The 18,256-nt window shown below is 33.2% G+C and overlaps 1 protein-coding gene across 1 annotated transcript in view; it reads left to right on the plus strand.

The window, feature by feature from the left end:
* The window catches only part of LOC134529658 (protein transport protein Sec24A), a 107,659-nt gene that overhangs the window by 32,083 nt on the left and 57,320 nt on the right, over window positions 1–18,256 (plus strand). The window contains exons 6-8 of the mRNA XM_063363975.1: window positions 2,833–2,935; window positions 8,628–8,754; window positions 9,891–10,000. Coding sequence (XP_063220045.1) covers window positions 2,833–2,935; window positions 8,628–8,754; window positions 9,891–10,000 — 340 coding nt within the window. The remainder of the gene's footprint in view (window positions 1–2,832; window positions 2,936–8,627; window positions 8,755–9,890; window positions 10,001–18,256) is intronic.

Consider the following 18,256-nt stretch of genomic DNA (forward strand, 5'->3'; position numbering starts at 1 on the left):
ATCAATGTTATTTTAAAAGGCAGTTTTTCTCAAAGTCTATAAGAGGTAGGGGCCAGAAATTTTGCCTACTGAAAGTATACAATACATTTAACATAACCGCTTTTTTCAAATTTAGTTATCATATATATTATTTCTGTGATGAAAAAAATATAATCAATATTTTGATTTGTCCAGATACAGTGAAATTTTGCTTATATTTATAATTATTTAGCAAAAACTGAAAAGGCCATTGAAATGTATTGTACATTACCTTCCGATCAGTGTCTTCATGATCATGATGGGTTTAAAAACCTGGTTGTAATCAAGTCTTTAACTATTTCATGACAACATTTATACTTAATAATTTGGAGATAGGCCTTTTCTATCCTAAGCCCCTGAGCTTTTACTATCTGGTCTGGCGACCGACCTGACACTCTTCAACCACCCCAAGGGTCTCCGATTGCACATCCGATAAAAAAAAGCTGTTCGTTCATTTGTTTTTGTGTCACAGACTTCACACATTTATGCCAAGGGAATATTCCGCTGATGTGACGCCATACGAATGTATTATTCGCGACCATACAACTTTTTTGTTTGTCATCGGGAAGAAATGTTCATTTTCAATTGAGCATTTTTAAATGTCAGCGTAGAATATGCTTATCTGCCCATTTTGTTTCTTTCCATAATAATGAGTAAAGTTAACATTGTCATAGACATTTTATTATATTCGTTTGCCGTCCAAGTAAAACTGTCACACTATATCGCACGTAATTATATATTTTACTAATTTGTTAGTTGTCATTTTATTTAAGTTACAAATAACAGTAATCAAAAACTATTACTTAATAGTCCAGAAAAGAGATTGAGTTATTATTCATTTAATAGGGGTTTAAAATATGGTACTACATACATATTATATATATATTATACATATTATATATATTATACATATATTATCTTGTTGTCTTCTTTGTAACTTTACTGGAAGAATGGCATTTGGTATGTATGTTAACTCACAATGAAAATACTTCAGAAGTACTCAACAGTGAACAACCTAGGCCCTATACTAATTTCATTATGTTCATGGAAATATAATTGAAATTACTAATAATGAACTGTATGTGTTTCACGTAGAGATATCGTACGAACTGTATGTGGTACAGACCAACATTTGCTAAGGCTCTGAAAATACTTAATTTCAGTTAATGTGTGGAGAATATTAAAAGTTATAAATAATGATATATATAAAACAATGCAAAGTTATCAGCATAAAAATAGAAGTTATTTTTACGTAGCGCCTATTGGAATGAATATTTTGTGTTGAATTATGTGGCATGATTAATTTTCTCTTATGGTATGTGTGTTTTGTTAAAATCTTATAAAACATAACTTACTGTTGAAGGATTTTCATTTATTTTTTTTTGTTATGATCTTATTTAAACAAGTTTTAATTATATTACACATGTCTATTTTAAAATCATTTTAATGTATACTTATAGAATTGTAATAGGCTTTATAAGGACTCTCAAAATGCATGTGAGTATCTATAATTATCTACATCACCATTATGGCCGTTTCACAAGATCAAATATTTATTGAATTCAATCAGTTGCATTCATTGTACATGATTTTGAATTTGTACATTGAATTCAATACAAATTGAAGATGTTATTCAACTAAGCTTATTAACTTATAAGTATTTTGTTTGTCCAGTACATAAAAGTAAAAGATTCTTTATTATTTCAATAATGAGCATCTATAAGCAATAACGTTTTCTAAATATTTACATAAACATAATGAAATCTAATTTTTCAATACTTTATATCTACGATCACATCAACGGCAGTATTATGTAATCAATGAGGTAATGAAATATCTTTAAAAGATATTTTCTCCTCTGTAAAGTAAATTTGTGATACAGCCCTCTTAATGTTAGTCTAGTGAGTTATTTCGTCTTCTAATATGCTACAGCAATATATAAAACTAAGTTTTGTTAGAGTTTTAGTCTTTTGTAATGTTAAAGTGTAATGTAATCAATTCATTATTTTTTGTAAATTCTTATTCATAAAGATACATATCATAATAAGATAAATAGTAATATTTGTAAATTTAGATTCTTTGAAACAACATCGATAAGAGGTTCTCCTACCTCTGTTAAACTGTATGATGGTGCATTGTAAAAAATTAGGTAGTCTGACTTAAGTGAGATTGTATTTAGATTGTGTGTAATGCATATGCAATATCTAAGCATAAGAATTTATGTTATTATCCTTTTAAAACGTTACACTATGAATTTCGTATACTTTTTAATGTCAACTAACATTATTTTTCACGGAATATTACATCCAGATAAAGAATAATTACCACATGTTTGAAGATTAATTGTATTCCGATACATTTAAAGTATTAAAATTTTTAGATACGACTCATACTACAGTTGTAAATGTGAGATTTCTTGGTTCTGAATCCCTGCATCCGCAATTTCCTAGTGAGCCGCCGGTCAGATTGTCATCCTCTCAGATTGTCGAGGAACCAGATACATTTTTCGTCGAGTAATCTGGCGGTATAGTAGCTTTATCACGCGCTGCGGTTACAGTTACTTCGGTTGAATAAGCCACTAAATCTCACTGTTAAAAGAGAGAACTTCTAGACCAGAATATTGGAAATAAAAATTTACTGACACGGCCTCTTAAGTGCCTAGTTTTTAAAATATTTACATTCAATAAATAAAAGTTTGGGTTCCTCAAAAATTTTATGTAATAAACTTTTGTTAGTGTTTCAATTTTATCTTTTAGCTAAATTCTGTAAAAATGTGTGAAAATTATTTTTTTTATTTGTTGTTTGTTCTTACAGCATTTTCAGATGCACATTAACTAAAATACCCCAGAATAATTCTCTGCTACAAAAATCAAGACTTCCGCTAGGAATTCTGATTCATCCATTTAAAGACTTAAATGTAAGTACAGTTTTTTTTCCTTAAATTGTGCAAAGTTTTGAAATGTGTAATTTGGGTTATTATTTTATTCATTATGTTGCCCGTAGTTTATATAAGATTAAACCACATTGCTGTAATTACCCAAATTTGAGTGAGTTGTGGGAAAATTATTTGTAGAAATGCTTGTTGACATTCTTGCATACAGTTGTTACATGAAGTACCAATTTATTTTGAAACAGGGGAGGATCTAGGTAGTTGGGGGCTTGGTTGCATAGCTTCTCACACCAAAGAAGTGTAATTAATTAATGTCACAGTGTAAATTTATCACCATTACTTAACAAATGTAATTTTATTCCAATCTCCTTGTGTATTGTCTTCACCAAAATTATTCTATTTCCTTTTTGGTGCTTACAGATTAACTGTCACATAAAAAAATGCAAAACTGGACAGCTTTATATTAGTCATTCATGTCATAGATAGAAGTCCTTGAGGCTGAGCTTCGAGGTCATGGTTTTGAACCATTGTCACTAGGTAGCAGTTGGGGTGTAACGGAGTGTGAAATATGGCAATATATGGCCATGTTGTACGAAGGGTCTGGGGAGCGGTTTGGTGGAAAAGTAGGGGATTGTGCAAGATGGTCACCTCAATGGTGCCACTGTCAGACAAAGCTGCAGCGCCGACCTAGCTTGAGTTTACACCCCACTCTGCTGTGCAGCCACTGATCTTACAGCCACTAGGACTTGGAGTTGTCGCACTGGCGACACAGACGCTTCAACTGTGCATTTGATTTGCATGTAGGATGCATCAAGCACTGATCTCACAAGAGTACTTACTTATTCGACTTTTGATGGCTAAGCAAGTTTGTTTACATCCCCAAGTTCCTTAGTCTGAGAGATTGGATTAGATTCTCTGAGGCCGGCGGGATTTAACTCTATATGTGATAAAGAATATATAAATTGGTAACATTATGCACCCTGCCATTCAGTGACAAAGATTGTGTACAGTTTTGTGATGTGTTAACACGTCATAAAAATGTTTGGGAGATAAGGGTGATACCGTCAGTTATTTCAATAAAATCATTTTATGACAGCGATAAGTTTTTGATTGCAGTGATTAAATTTATAGTCTAGATATTAGTAATAAATAAAACTGTACTAATTAATTCGGCTATCCATTATGAACCCAGTAGTTCTCCCCACATACTATCAGTAGGTTTAGCTTAGTGGTTAGGGCGACTGCATGATGTGGTATAATGCTGTGTAAAAATATTTTGGGTTGGATTCTCAAAAAAATTTAATTTTTGTCTTCAAGGCAATTTAGTATTTATTTTCATTCATAAAAGTAAACACAGAAAAAAATTTAGCCGTCATTTTATTACATTAGCCTAAAGAGTTCAGTTTGCTGCTCAATATGTTAGCATTACTATTTCCGGTAACCTTGCTTGACAAAATAAAACCTTTTGACTTTTTTGTACTTTATGTGTTCAAATTAAAATGAAGCCTTAGAGCATGGTTTAGAAAAAGAAAGAACCTTTAAAAATGTAAGTGTTATAAATATTAAATGAAGTCTTTATGTGTGTGAATATCCACCATTTATACCTTACACAGATATGGCGAAAAAACCTTGTAATAAATTGTATGCAGGTAGAATAATAGGTATCTTAGTTAAATAAAAATTACATAGACCTAAATGTATTTTAATTTACTTTAAGAATAATGTAAGTAATGCTAATGCCTAAACAGTGAATTTGTGAATATCCAGCTTATATGTATCTCTTGCCACTATGCTTCCAAGCTAGCATGTTTGAAAGTGAATTGCAGATTGTCAGATTGTCAGGTTCCGACAACCTAGTAGGAGTCCGATTGTTCCTATTTGTGGCCAGGGAGAATCGAGATGCCACAGGAATTAGAATACGAAACACATTAAATTGTCAGATAATCATCATTTTACAATCGTGAACTCCTTTGAATAACTTAGAATAAACCCCCAGAGCTCACTAGTTTTGAATGTTCCATCGCCTTAAGCCTCTTGTGCATAATCGTGCGATGTAAATCAATGTTCAAACACGCATCCACTTACTGCCTCATCTTAGGGCCTCATTTCTTGTCATGTTCAATGATAACTGGTACCTGTGTCACATGAACAGCCTAGTTAATTTTATGCTGTTATTGCCACCCTATGTATGAGATTTATCATCATTGGCATCAGAAAGAAAAATCATAGTTACAAAATCACATTTGTTGAATTTTTTGTTACATTTACTTTATTGGTGTCTCATTCATTGACTGAGTCTTATTTCGTCAATTATTAATTTTTTGTAATTTTAGGCTGCCTATTAGGAACTACATTTTATAGACCATATTTCACTTTCAATTCCTGCCTTAATAGTAGATATATTTATTTCGTGTAGTTTATTTTAATTTTAAATTAGTCTTAAGAACCCCAATAAAAATGTTTTCTTATAGGTAATTCAATGCAGATGATTTTCATAACAGGGTGGCGACCAACTGGGAAAACCGGGAAAAGTCAGGGAATTTTGCCAGCAGGGAAAAGTCAGGAAATTTTTCAAATACTCAGGGAAAAAATTAAATCTTGTCTAAAGTTCCTGCTGCAGCATTTTATAGCTTAATATTATTCATAGTCTTTGTTAATTGTATGTAGCGAATTATTAACTGAAATGCGGGTCCATGAAAAACACTTTGCTGTGTTTGCGTTGCTGATAATAGCGCGCAAGCATTGTATTGCCACCATAGTAATGGTACGTGTACCAAATTATTCTATGCTTACTAGTTTTATAGCTCATAGTACACCGATATGACCGAGATAGTTTTATTTTTGTTTCTCGTATTATTGGCAACTGTGGTACAAGTACACAAACGTTTTGGGATGAAAACGTGTGTGTTTTTTTTGTTCCCAGTCGTGTAGTGTTTCTCTACGTTTTATTTTTCAGATGTACTATTTATTTTATTTTGCTGTCCTCTTTGTGTCAACGTTTTGATTAGTGGCGTGTACAGGTTTTCAGTATTATTTAGTAAACTAGTCGGGCTTTGTTCTGAAGATAAAAAGGAGAGAATAGAAGTAGAAGACAAAGATGAAAAAAAAAACACGTGCGCGGGATCAGATATGAACGTGTGGGCTTGGGAAGAATATTGCCGTTGCTGAAAGCTAAGAGTAAAGGGGATTAATGAGTTAAAGTGTTTATTCGGTTATATTCAAAATTTTAGCCCTTTACTTTTATGGAGTAAACAATTTTTTAAATGAATTCCAATACAGGATAAGAAAAGTGAAAGGTAAATATTAAGAATAGCTAATCATTAGACTTGCGCATAATAGTTCGCGACCGGGAGCGCTCCTTTAATGCTGGAATCACAATGCACCGACGGCCCCGACACGACTGGCCTGACAAGTTCAATAGCAAATGAAATACAAGCTCGCCGTGACATCAGCCCGACAAAATACGCACCCCGACGGCCCGCAAGGAATAGATTCTATTTCTAATTTCGTCGTGTCGGGCTGTCCGACGGAAAAGAAAATGGCAACGGAAAGTAAACAGTACAGAACTAAATTTCAAAAATATTTACCTACTTGGTAAATTTTTTTGCTGAAAAGTGAAATTTCGTTTTACGTGTGGGTGAATTGAAAAATTTGTAGCTTGCCTTAAGGCCTTTTCACAATACCGCGATGCGACACGATCTGGCGACGCGATGTAGCGAAGGCAGTGACGTAAATATATGTCGCCAGCTAGTGCACTTCATAATAGCGCGACGCGATCGCCATGCAACTGGCGAAAAAAACCGAACCAGCCTGCACTCTGCTGGGGATATTTTACAACATGTTTGTAAACAAAAGTTTTTGGCGGTAATATTCAGATTGTTGTTATTATATTTGTACACTGACTGAATGGTAGAAGCATTTAATTATGGATAGGAATCGCGAAGCCCATAATATATTTCTAACCAAGAATTATTTTTCTCCGTCTGATTACAATATTTGTTACTAGAAACATCGTACAAACACGGCTTTTTCTGAACTTCATCAATTAGATGCTCTTCAAAACTCATTTCAATTGATCAAAATCCACGTGTTGTTTAGTAACATTACTTAGATGCATCAATACATTGTTTCTTAACTCTTGTTTTCAGTTCTTCTTCTTCTTTACCACAATCATGTTTCTGATTGGCTGTTATTTCTGACGTCATTAGCGACATCGCCAAAGCGACGAAACAGCCTCGTCGCCAAGTGAACTGTCGCGCTCGCGGCCGATGTAGTTGTGATTGACTGGTTTGGTATGACGTCACGTCACATCGCGTCGCGGTATTGTGAAAAGGGCTTTAGTCTGTTTGTATAAACATAAACAGTTATAATCATGTTTATTGTTAAAGACTTTAGTTTAGAATCCATCTTTTAACATTTTTTTTCTTTTTAATTCTTCGCACAGCTAACATCAGGAGTATTTTTCTGTCCCTCACTGACATATCTTTATCTTGTTTCCTTGTAACTATTGTAGCTTGTAGCTCTTTGTTTTACGAATCAACTTAACCTTACTTTGTATCGCAGACGACTAAATGTTTTTTTGCACTTCAACTAGCGCATTCTATAATGCATTTTAATTGAAGTATTTAGCTTGGCACGATTTGCCGAAGGCCAAATTGAAAATCGTCGGGTTATTTTTGTCGTGGTATTGTGACCCTAAGCTTTTAAATCTGTCGTGCTGAGATGCTGCACGACAGTTTGTCGGGCCTGTCGTGTCGGATCCGTCGGGCATTGTGTTTCCAGCTTTAGTTCGCAGCTCCTTGGCGAACTAGGTCGCTCTTTTAGTTCGTCCACTCCCATCTCGAATTCAAAGAAGACAGGTCACAGATAGTTCGTTCGCTTTGCTACCGCTACTGCAGGCGATCTTCTTTGTATGTTATAGTAGTTATTTTTTATAATGATCAGTGTTGTGAACGCCTAGATTATTATCCTTTTTTGGGTTATTATACATCAAATGAGTAAATAAAACAATAATTTTTTTACATAATTGGGTAAAATGGCATATATAATAGTTCTGTTTTTAATCTTCACTTAACATTCACTATAATCGAAATTTTTTTTAAGTTATAGAAATATTCAACAAAAAATGTGTTATTATTTACAGGCAACAAAATTACGTACATTATTAAGAAAAAAGACCCATTACTCTTCTAATTTGTTACCTTACAATTAGACATAGAAAAACTAATCAAAACTCTTAAGTAAGATTGTTTGCTAATATTGCTTAAGAATGTGTACGTTCATTAGGACCTATATATAATTCACTAAATATTAGCAATTTCATCATCACTTAACATACACTATTATCGAAAAATTTTAATTTCTAAAAGCTATTATTGTCTGATTTTGGTTTGACATATATTTGTGTATGTTATCTGATATGTTAGTTAAAATGCAAAAATAAGGTTTTACGCTTAAAAAAAATTGAGGCATGGTCAGGGAATAAAAATGATTGTCCTGGAAAAGTCAGGGAAAAGTCAGGGAATTTATTCTTTACAGTTTGGTAGCCACCCTGCATAAACTTGAGCTACAAAGTTTAACTAGATTCATGTAACTGTTTAAAAAATTTTTTATGGTTTTGCATTTTGTGCATTCATGTATGATTTGATTAAAAACTTGTAATTTGAATTTTTTGTTGTATTATGTGAACTGTTGTTATAACACTCTGAATTGTTTTCAGCACTTGCCTGTGATCCAGTGCAGTACGATTGTACGCTGCCAAGCCTGTCGGACCTACATTAACCCCTTTATTCACTTTGTGGATCAGAAGCACTGGAAGTGCAACCTGTGTTTTAAAGTTAATGAACGTGAGTTTTTGTCTTACCCTGTTTTCTTTCTGACTCTTAAGATGAAAATAATTTCTTAGTAGTGTACAATTTTTTTTTTAATTTACACAATATTATTGATTAAAATAGTTTTATAGATCTTAAATTATTTGTCTTTATCACAGTACTAAGTTGGGGCTGGTTTCACAAAACTGAATTAAAAAATGGGGCAATCATTATAGTTTTACTGTTGTGAAATTTCTTTTATCTTAATAAAGTAACCTACAGGCATTTCCCATAAATTTTAAAATGCATTTTGTCTTTTAGATCTTCTTGGTTGACTGCCATAAGAAGTTCCTCTGTAACACTTTTTCTTTTAAAAAAATCCTATTGTACATATTTCAAACCAATTGTATGTGTTACTACTTCATCACAATAAACAGGCTGTGTTTGACAAAATGAAAGGTTTAATTTCTTCATTTGATAATCTGACAAAAAGGACATTAGTGGTGAAATATAAATAACAGATTAACATTACAGGTTGTCTGCAGGTAACGAAAGTCACGAATAGATAAGGAAACTGGAGACTGGTCACAAAAGTCATGAAAAAGTTTCAAATTAAGCAGTAATGGAGCTGGAAGTCATGAAATTTTTTTACTTTTAGTTTATAGCTGCACATTAAATATTCGTGCACTTATCAATACCCACACAATACTCCCTTTCATTACTGTTGATCAAGATCTGTTATGCCATCAGCAGCTTTCTTTATATTTGTGTGCACGTAAATAACTCCATGCCTGCAAACCTTCAAGGTCGGGAATTTGTGACATTGCTATTCTCTCTTTTACCTTTGAAACTGTTATCTTTGATAGAAATTTATGTGATTTTTAACATTATGTGATTGAAGCAATTCTTTGTTAACACTATGTGGGTAGTCAGGGTTGCTTTATTTCTTTATTTTGTTTCAATGAAGCACATTTCCTTTTTTTTTTTTTTTGAATGTGTGTGTGCTCTCAGAATTTTGCAGTTCTCTATCATTTTATGTGTTTTATATTAGCAGGCTAAAAAAAAATAAAAGGCTGGTTTATTAAAAAAATAGTTTTATTCTGTTATCTGATAACTATATGACCTATGTGCGGTAAAAGTGGTATATATACCAGTTTTATGTTCTGTTGTAGTTCCTGAAGAATTTCAGTATGATCCTGTTAGCAATACACATGGTGACCCATCAAAAAGACCTGAAATAAGATCATCCACAATTGAATTCATAGCACCATCTGAATACATGGTATGTATTTAGGACTGTCCAAATAAGTGTTTGTAGTAAACCTTTTTTTTTGTATGTTATGTAAAGTTTGTTCAATGTGTATAATATCTTTTTGGCTTTTTTTCTTAACCTTGTGTCCCTTTATAAGAGATAATTATTTAAGAGAACTTTTAACACATTCACAAATTAAGCAGAAAATTGTACTGTTTCACTATTTAAAATGAAGACTTAGGTATTGTAAACCACTTAAGCTTTGTGTTTGTGCTTATAAGTATAACACTATATGCAGGGTGGCCAGCCAACCGGGAAATCGGGAAATACGGGAAATAGCCGGGATTTCTTAAAAAAACCAGGAATACCTGGAATCAACCAGGAATTTTTATTAGAACCGGGAATTTTTTTTTATGAAGTAACGATCACAATAACATACGGCTGTTAAATGAGCACGTTCACTCGTCGAAGCACGACAGTATGCTCGTGTGCTATATTTTGTGAAAGTTAATTTGTTCATATTGCATTTAAAAACTTTTGTAGTACGTAAGAAACCGTTAACAATTCAGACTTCCATACTTATTATGTTTCTGTATTCAAAAGCAACAGCATTTTGGCTGAAAATGTTGTTGTAGGGTGGTAGTAATTTCTCGCACGGCATGTTGGTAGCACTAGTTTTGTATGTATATATTTTTTTGCTTTGCACTCATGTTGTTGCGTCACGGTATCACGGATACTTTTCTCGAGTTTTTTTTTTAAATGTTTAGTTGTGCGGGACGTTGTTTTGAATTTTTTAATCTAAAATGTAATTTGCGCAGAATATCAAAATGTCAACAAGTTCGGTCACCACATACAATGACAAATATACGGAAGAGTGTGAATGGGTGGAGTAAGATCCAAAGTGCAGGACAAACGCCATTTGCAATTTGTGTAATGTTAAAATAAATATCGGTAGCATGGATGGGAAGAACAGCATTAGCCAGCCACGCAAGAGGGGCAAAACACGTGCGTTTGGTGTCAAATAATTTTGGTGACGTGAGATTATAAATTTTTTTGTTGGTGGTAGGTTTTGTTTTAAGCAAGTTCATTTATTTAATTTTTAAGCCTATAGTTAAGTTGTCTATTGTTTAACGCCAATAAAACATCATATTGTGTGTGCTTTGTGAAACAAAAATGCAAATTGTATGCAAATATTGATAAAAACCACCCTTGAAAAAACCTGGAAAAAACCAGGAATTTTATTATCCCAGAAGAATGGCCACCCTGATATGGTAGGAAAATTTATTTTACTATGAATTTGGCAGTGAAATTGCATGTAAACATGTGAGTCTTCCCATTTAAAAAGTTATTACTAGAGACATGCAAAATTCGCGGATTCATTTCGCGATAGGCTAGCATTAAAACAACTATACCTTTGTACCGCTTCTGCGGTTGGCCCACATTTTATCCGGGGAACTGTGAGCCAATGGGAAACACTAAACCGACAAAGTGCCGAATTACGGACAGCCTATTTGAGACGTCTCACGTGTCAGTAGCCAATGAACAGGTGTCATTTCCGCGAGTATTTAAAGGACTGTGGAGTCTATCCTAGAGGTCAATGAATCCGCGAATTTTGCAGGTCTCTAGTTATTAAATTAGGTGGTGAATTTTTTGGTAGTAGTATGTTGTTTGGGTAAGTATATAAATATAATCCCCAGTGTATAAGTTTTGGTCCGACAACATACTTAAATGGTTTAGCAATCGTTTAAAATGCCCAAACCTTTTCATTATAAAATGGTTACATTTTGCATTACAGACTTAATTTAAATAAAATAGTGTTACATAGTTATAATAGTTAAATTTAAGAAAAAAAACGAACAAATATAGGCAAAATTAAATAGTTCAAGGAGATGCCCAATATAATACTGTTTTACATACAATAAGTCCTAAATTAATGAATATTTGGTTTATGTACACTTATTACAACAGACACAACATTTTTTTTTTTTATTAATCAAAATAAGTTGAACTGGCTTTTATGGACATTTACAAATTGCAGTATCAAAGTCCTGTGCACAGACTATACTTTATATCCATGTGCTGTATGTCATAACATTTCTGTCACTTCATCCCCGGACAATGCTAGGTACAAGGATGCTATGATTTTTAAATTTTGAAAAATAAGTCTTTGAAAAGTGTGGAAAAGCGCAAAAGTGGGATGTTTATATTTTTAGTAATGAGTGCAAACCATTGCAATAGAAAATTACTGTGCAATTTGGTGATTGGATACTGTTCCTTGTTGAAAAATTTGTGTAAAGTTGCATTAGGTATTGTGGTAAAGTTTTTCAGTTAAAATACAAGGGTCATTCTAAAAGTAAAGAAGTTTTGATCTGATGAGCCATGCAGTTCTCTCTCTCTCTCTCTCTCTCTCTCCCCCCCCCCCCCCCCCTCCATTGCTGTCATGGACCTTCCCATTCCTTTGCGCCAGTCTGACGCTAAACTGAATTGCGGTGGTTGTTTACTTTTTTTAACGTGACTTTGAAATGTGTGCCAAATTAAAGATCCCACCAAGTGTGAGGTTCGTAGTGTGGTACGTTTTTTTGAATGGGGAAAAAGTCAGCCCTATCAAAATTTACAGACAGATAAATGAGGTTTATGGTAATGCGATGAATGAAGCTTCGTGTTGAAAGTGGTGCATCAAGTTTATTGGCAGGCTAACAAATATTTATGATAAAGAAAGCTCAGTCTGACAAACTGAAATCAAGGATTGAGGAAAAAATTCAACAGGATAGCCAGGAACCACTATGGAAGTAACTGAAAGAGGATGTTAATTAATGACTGGTTCAACAATTTGGTAGTAACTGAGTTTGCAGAAGGCATAGAAAAGCTAGTGATGCGCTATGGCAAATGTTTAAATTTGTAAGGCGACTAGGTAATTTGGTTTCATTATCTTGAATAAAAATATCTAGAGAGACAATTGTTCTTTACTTTTAGAAAAACCCTCATATTTTTATCTAAATTTACACTTTGTCATGTTGGCAACCCTATGTAACTTATTGGTGTCATTCCATATTTTATTTTTATTTTATTAAAATTTGTAACATGCCCACCAACAGTTTGGGAACTACCAGCAGATAGCCAACTGACACTAGCAGGCACCGTATACCTGTAGGGACTAATGCACACAAGACAAACACAAAGAACAATACAATACAAAACAAGACAATACGAAACAAGACAAAATGAAAACTGGCAAAAAGGTACATAAATTATAAAACCAAACAATTAGGATAGAATAAAAATAATTAGAATTTTACAATGAACATAAGTATTAGAAAAGCAAGATATTAAATCAGCAAAGTACACACATTAGAAGTTAAGAAGGTGTACTTCCGGAGCATTTCAAAAAAATTAACCTGAAACATTTTAAAACACATACCATGACACTATGTAAATTAGATTGGCCACCAGCCTTGAATTTCGGGAAAAGCAGTAACCATGCAGGAATTTTCATCGTCGGGGGGGGGGGGAGGACCTGGAATTGTACTTTATCTGTTGTTGCCGGGAATTTTATATATCACACTTGCAGACAATGTTTGCTAGTTTTACAGTTTATGTCAAACCCAAATTTTTGGTGATGTTAGAATTTAATTTCAACGTAACACAAAATCAGTAACAGTTTTTCGCGTTTGATAATTGGTGGCATTTCTGCTTTCAAGTGGTTTTGTCAACTTGGATTAATTTTAGGGGTGTTCAAAGTCCATTTTATTATAGTCGAAGTCGAATTCTAAATCTTCAAACTTCCGAAGTTCGAAGTCGAAGTCGTAATTTTTCTACAGAATAATTGAAGTTTTTTCACAGTATTGATATTTATTTATTTATTTTAAAGACAAAAAAAATGTTTTTGAACAATTATCTCTAATGTATGAACTGTATTACATTCGCCGGCATACTTGGAGACTGTTTGCTTGTACTGGGGATAGGATTGTCTTCATCATGATCACGCTTGCGTGCAACCGATATCACGTCCATTATGTTTAGTTTTTCACATTAACAAAACCAGTATGCTCCGGAATGTATGTTAACCTAGCGGATAAAAACACTATCAACGCCGTGTCTCGTGTACTATGTGCGTACGGTTAAAAAAAAAAAAAAACCTTGTAGTTTCGATGTTAAAACAAATGCTAAAAGCCAAATATCGAATTGGAATGTTGGAATTTGCATAAACAGAAATTTTGTTGAAATAGTTTACTTACCAATTTCAACATTTTTCAACATTTGCGGCAGAAATCCGTACGTTGATACACCGAAAACCATATATTAAAGGATTAGGAAGAATCTTTATTGTGCAAGGAAACAAATTATAAAAAAAAAAGTATCCACCACTATTTATTTACATTCCGTTTAGCCTTATTTTTGGTTAAGATCATATGGCTCACTTAACTTCAATAGTTTTGGACCACAAATAATTAAATATTTTAACTTCATCAATGCAATCATTTGTAACTACCCGAAAACTCTTTATTGCTGAAACTGAAAGTAACGTTTACGTAATTTAATATTAAGATGATTATTTGGACGTGCACAATCACATGATGATGCTACCAGGATGGCCAACCGATGCTATTAGAAATCTTAAGACTTAATATTGTTAAAATGTATAAATATAATTCCCAAATATCCTTTTTTGATATGTAAATTAAGTAATAACTGCATTATTTTTATGTGTTTAGGATGAAACAAATATTTGTTATTACTTATTACCATTTCATCGGAGCACGAAGCAAATGTGCTTTTTTAAAAATCATGTCACGTTGGCCAACCTGCATTTAAAATAATATGTCGCTGCCGACCGTCGCCATAGATCTTATTTAAATTATTTTTGCTTATGAAGTAACAAATATACAGTTCTAAACTCTGTTTTACTGTAATAAAGTGATATTATATTTACGCCAATCATCGTTACAATATTGTTGAATGAAGCCCCAAGATAATTGACAAGTTATTCATGATTCCTTCGAAAAAAATTCTTGGTGTTAACTTCGAACCGAAGTCGGCAAGCTCCGATTCGACTTTGACTTTTTCGAAGCTTCGAACACCTCTAATTAATTTCAATGACTACAGCCATATTGAAAATTGGTACCTGATCGCCAAACAATTTAATACCTTTATTGCCCTTGCGCATTTGCATCATCAAGATGCCTGTGTTATTTTACTGTCGAAAGATTCCTCAACTCAACGTCCAAATCAATTGTACTATAAAATTATCTTCCTCACTGTCACTTTTAGTGAGATTCATCTTGATGGTTTCAATGTCTGTAAGGTATTTTTTTCTATTAATTTTTATCTTATTTGTAGTGAGGTATAAAAAAATAGGCACTCATACCGATATAAAATATTAGCCATATTGATAAGCACTGCAATGGTTTATAACAACTCAAAACAACAAGCAAATGATAATTCTGTAATGGACAAAGCGCCCGTTGAAGAATTATGTCAAGCCTCGTACCTATCATTGTATTTCCGGCCAGAAGTGTAAAGTTTGTTTACTATTTATTTTTTAAGATAGTTGTTAGTTGTAAAATTTGAGAGATACAGCAATTAAAATTTTGTAGGAATAAAGAAACTGTTGAAAATGAGTAATGAGTTACAGTTAAATTTAATTCTGAGCTCTATATTCTGTATGTTAGAAGTGTGTCACCATTTAGTTTCATGTAAAAAAAAAACTGCTACGTAAAATACAAACATGTAAATATACATAATACAATATAAAGTATTAATCATTAGAGTTAATTCAATAAAATGTTTTTTTTTTTTTTTTTTTAAATCTTAAATGAATCCTAAAGCATATTGATAAGACAGAATAAAATTGCCTAAATAAACTAGAAATAAAATAAGTGGTAAAATACAAAACTGCACTTCAGCAATCTCGTTGGCTTCTGTAAGTACTTGGGTTGGTACCAGAAAGTGTTCAAAAGAGGGCAGAGAGTTATTTCTTCTTTAGCACCGTATGTTTTCCAGACATGGAACAAAATTATTTTGTCTTTAGCATGAGATGCTCCTGTAACAAAGGACAAGTTATCTTGTCAATATTAGTGAAAGGTCTAAACTGTGGGTATTTTTAACTTATAAATTTTTATTTGAGTGTTTCTTTTTTGAGTAATCTTTCGTGTAATAAGAATCCAGTACATAATGTTATGAAATAAATTATTTCTTATTGGAGTTGGTAGATAGTGTACTACACTTAATATAAAATTTGCAACAGGTAAGTTTTACTTCAGTTAAAGTGATTTTATTTAATGCTGCTATTTGAATTGTTATTAAAAAATTAATTATGTGACCATGAAAAAACTATGTGGCATACACACAATTGTTTGAACATTCGGAGGCTTGTATTTTCGAAACAATTCAAAAACAAAATTAAATTTACTATGAAAGAAAACTATTAATAAATACTATTTTTCTAAACAAAAATTATTTTTACCTGTCCCCCACATGCCATTTTTTTTACCATAAAATGAGTACTTTGCAGAAAATTAGTAATTTTCAGGAGAGTCACATATTGTGAAGGGGACACAGTAATCATAGTGTTTTGTTACAATATAAAATAACTTTTGATTTCAACCTTTATAAAGAGTAGTAAAGCTTTATAGAAGCGATAAACTCTTTAAAAACATTTATAGTGTCAAGTTTTTCTTAACAGCACTGAATTACATTGCCTTTATCTCAGGCAAAAAAAAATTAATTGTAAAAAAATTATTTTTGTGCTCTGAAAAGATTAATCATTTTATTTACACAATTTCATTGCAAACAAAAATGGTGATGCAAAAGGTGCCCTGCCAGTTGGCTATGAGATTACAGGGCCTTTGCAACATTACTATTTTAGAGCCAAAAAGTGGTCAATTTAAATTATTTCTAAAGTGGCTGCTATGTTGTGCAATGTTTAAGATATGTCTGCCTTCTTTTTTCTAACTGTCGGCAGCTGATACCACAGATGAGAGTACCTTTATTATCTAATTCAAATGGATTTATTATTAATTATTAATACTATTTATCATTTTGTCATAACATAAGAATTAAGTTAAAAATATTAAAGTAAACTCTGAATTATCCGGGCCCTGATAATCCAATTTTTTTGGTTATCCGTGTTTAAATTTATTTAAATTTTAGTTTTCTATTTTCTGAAGCTGTCAAAAAGCTGTGGAATCACTTTGGTACACTTTTTGCTTGGCCATTCTATATTTTTAATCACCCTGTCACTGTGTCAGCTGTTTGGTCCGATCCTTAACCTTTCGTATCTCCCACCCCCTTAGATGTCACATTTGTCACACTTTAAACCAGACGGCAATACCCTGACTGCTGCTTCATGTCTCAGTCTTGTTTGTTTAATGCTCCACGCACATGCAGTTAAACTATGTCGCCCGCCCACTTGCCCGGATGGCACCCGGCGAGTGATGTGATTGGCTGCTGCACTGGCATTCAGTTTGAAAATAAACTAGTCAGAATGTGCATGTTTTATTAGCGTGCACGACCATTTATTTAGCAGTAGTTAGTTAATTTTTCCTCTTCTGCTGTTGTGAATTCCCGTGAACTAGCATTGTATGTCAAGGCTCTTCACGTGTTTATCACGACGGTTTTTATGATGCAGTCGTGTTCCAACGGTACCTTTTTTTACGTGCTCTTCATTTTTCCTTGCTTTTAACTGCAACATTACATGACTAAAACACTACAGACACCACCCTGCAAGACACTTATACATTGTAGCATCCATCTTTGATTTATAGAAACTTTCCCCTGTTAGATGTGTGAAAAGCACGCCTCAAAGAATTGGTGTATTGAATTGCGACTGATATATTCCTCCAACCTGCACAAGTTACTCGCTGACTGTAAAGTGCATGCTAGCTTTATGAAACGACAGGAGCTGAAAAAAAAGAATAACTTGCCGCTGAGGGGTAAAAAAATTAAATACAATGTAATAATGTCCAAGAGTTTCCACTTCCAAATCTCCTTTGTGTTTTAATGTGCTGGGATAGGTGCTTGTAAGGGGAAGGAGAGGTGTGGCAACTACCGCTTCTTCCCCTCCCTTAGTAATAAAGTAGGGCAGAAAGCAAACTGGAAATGAGGGGGGAGGGGGAGGGTGGCCAGACGCGTGGCAACACAGTGCCGTTTTGTTTACACTCGAGTAAGCTGAGCCACCGTACACAAAGACTTCCTTTTATTCATAGAATTCTACTGAATACAACAATATGGTGCATCCTAAATGTCCCAAATTCGAGGGGGACCCTTACTATAAACGGGTTATCATAG

This window comes from Bacillus rossius, chromosome 2, assembly GCF_032445375.1.
Source record: "Bacillus rossius redtenbacheri isolate Brsri chromosome 2, Brsri_v3, whole genome shotgun sequence".
NCBI lineage: Eukaryota > Metazoa > Arthropoda > Insecta > Phasmatodea > Bacillidae > Bacillus > Bacillus rossius.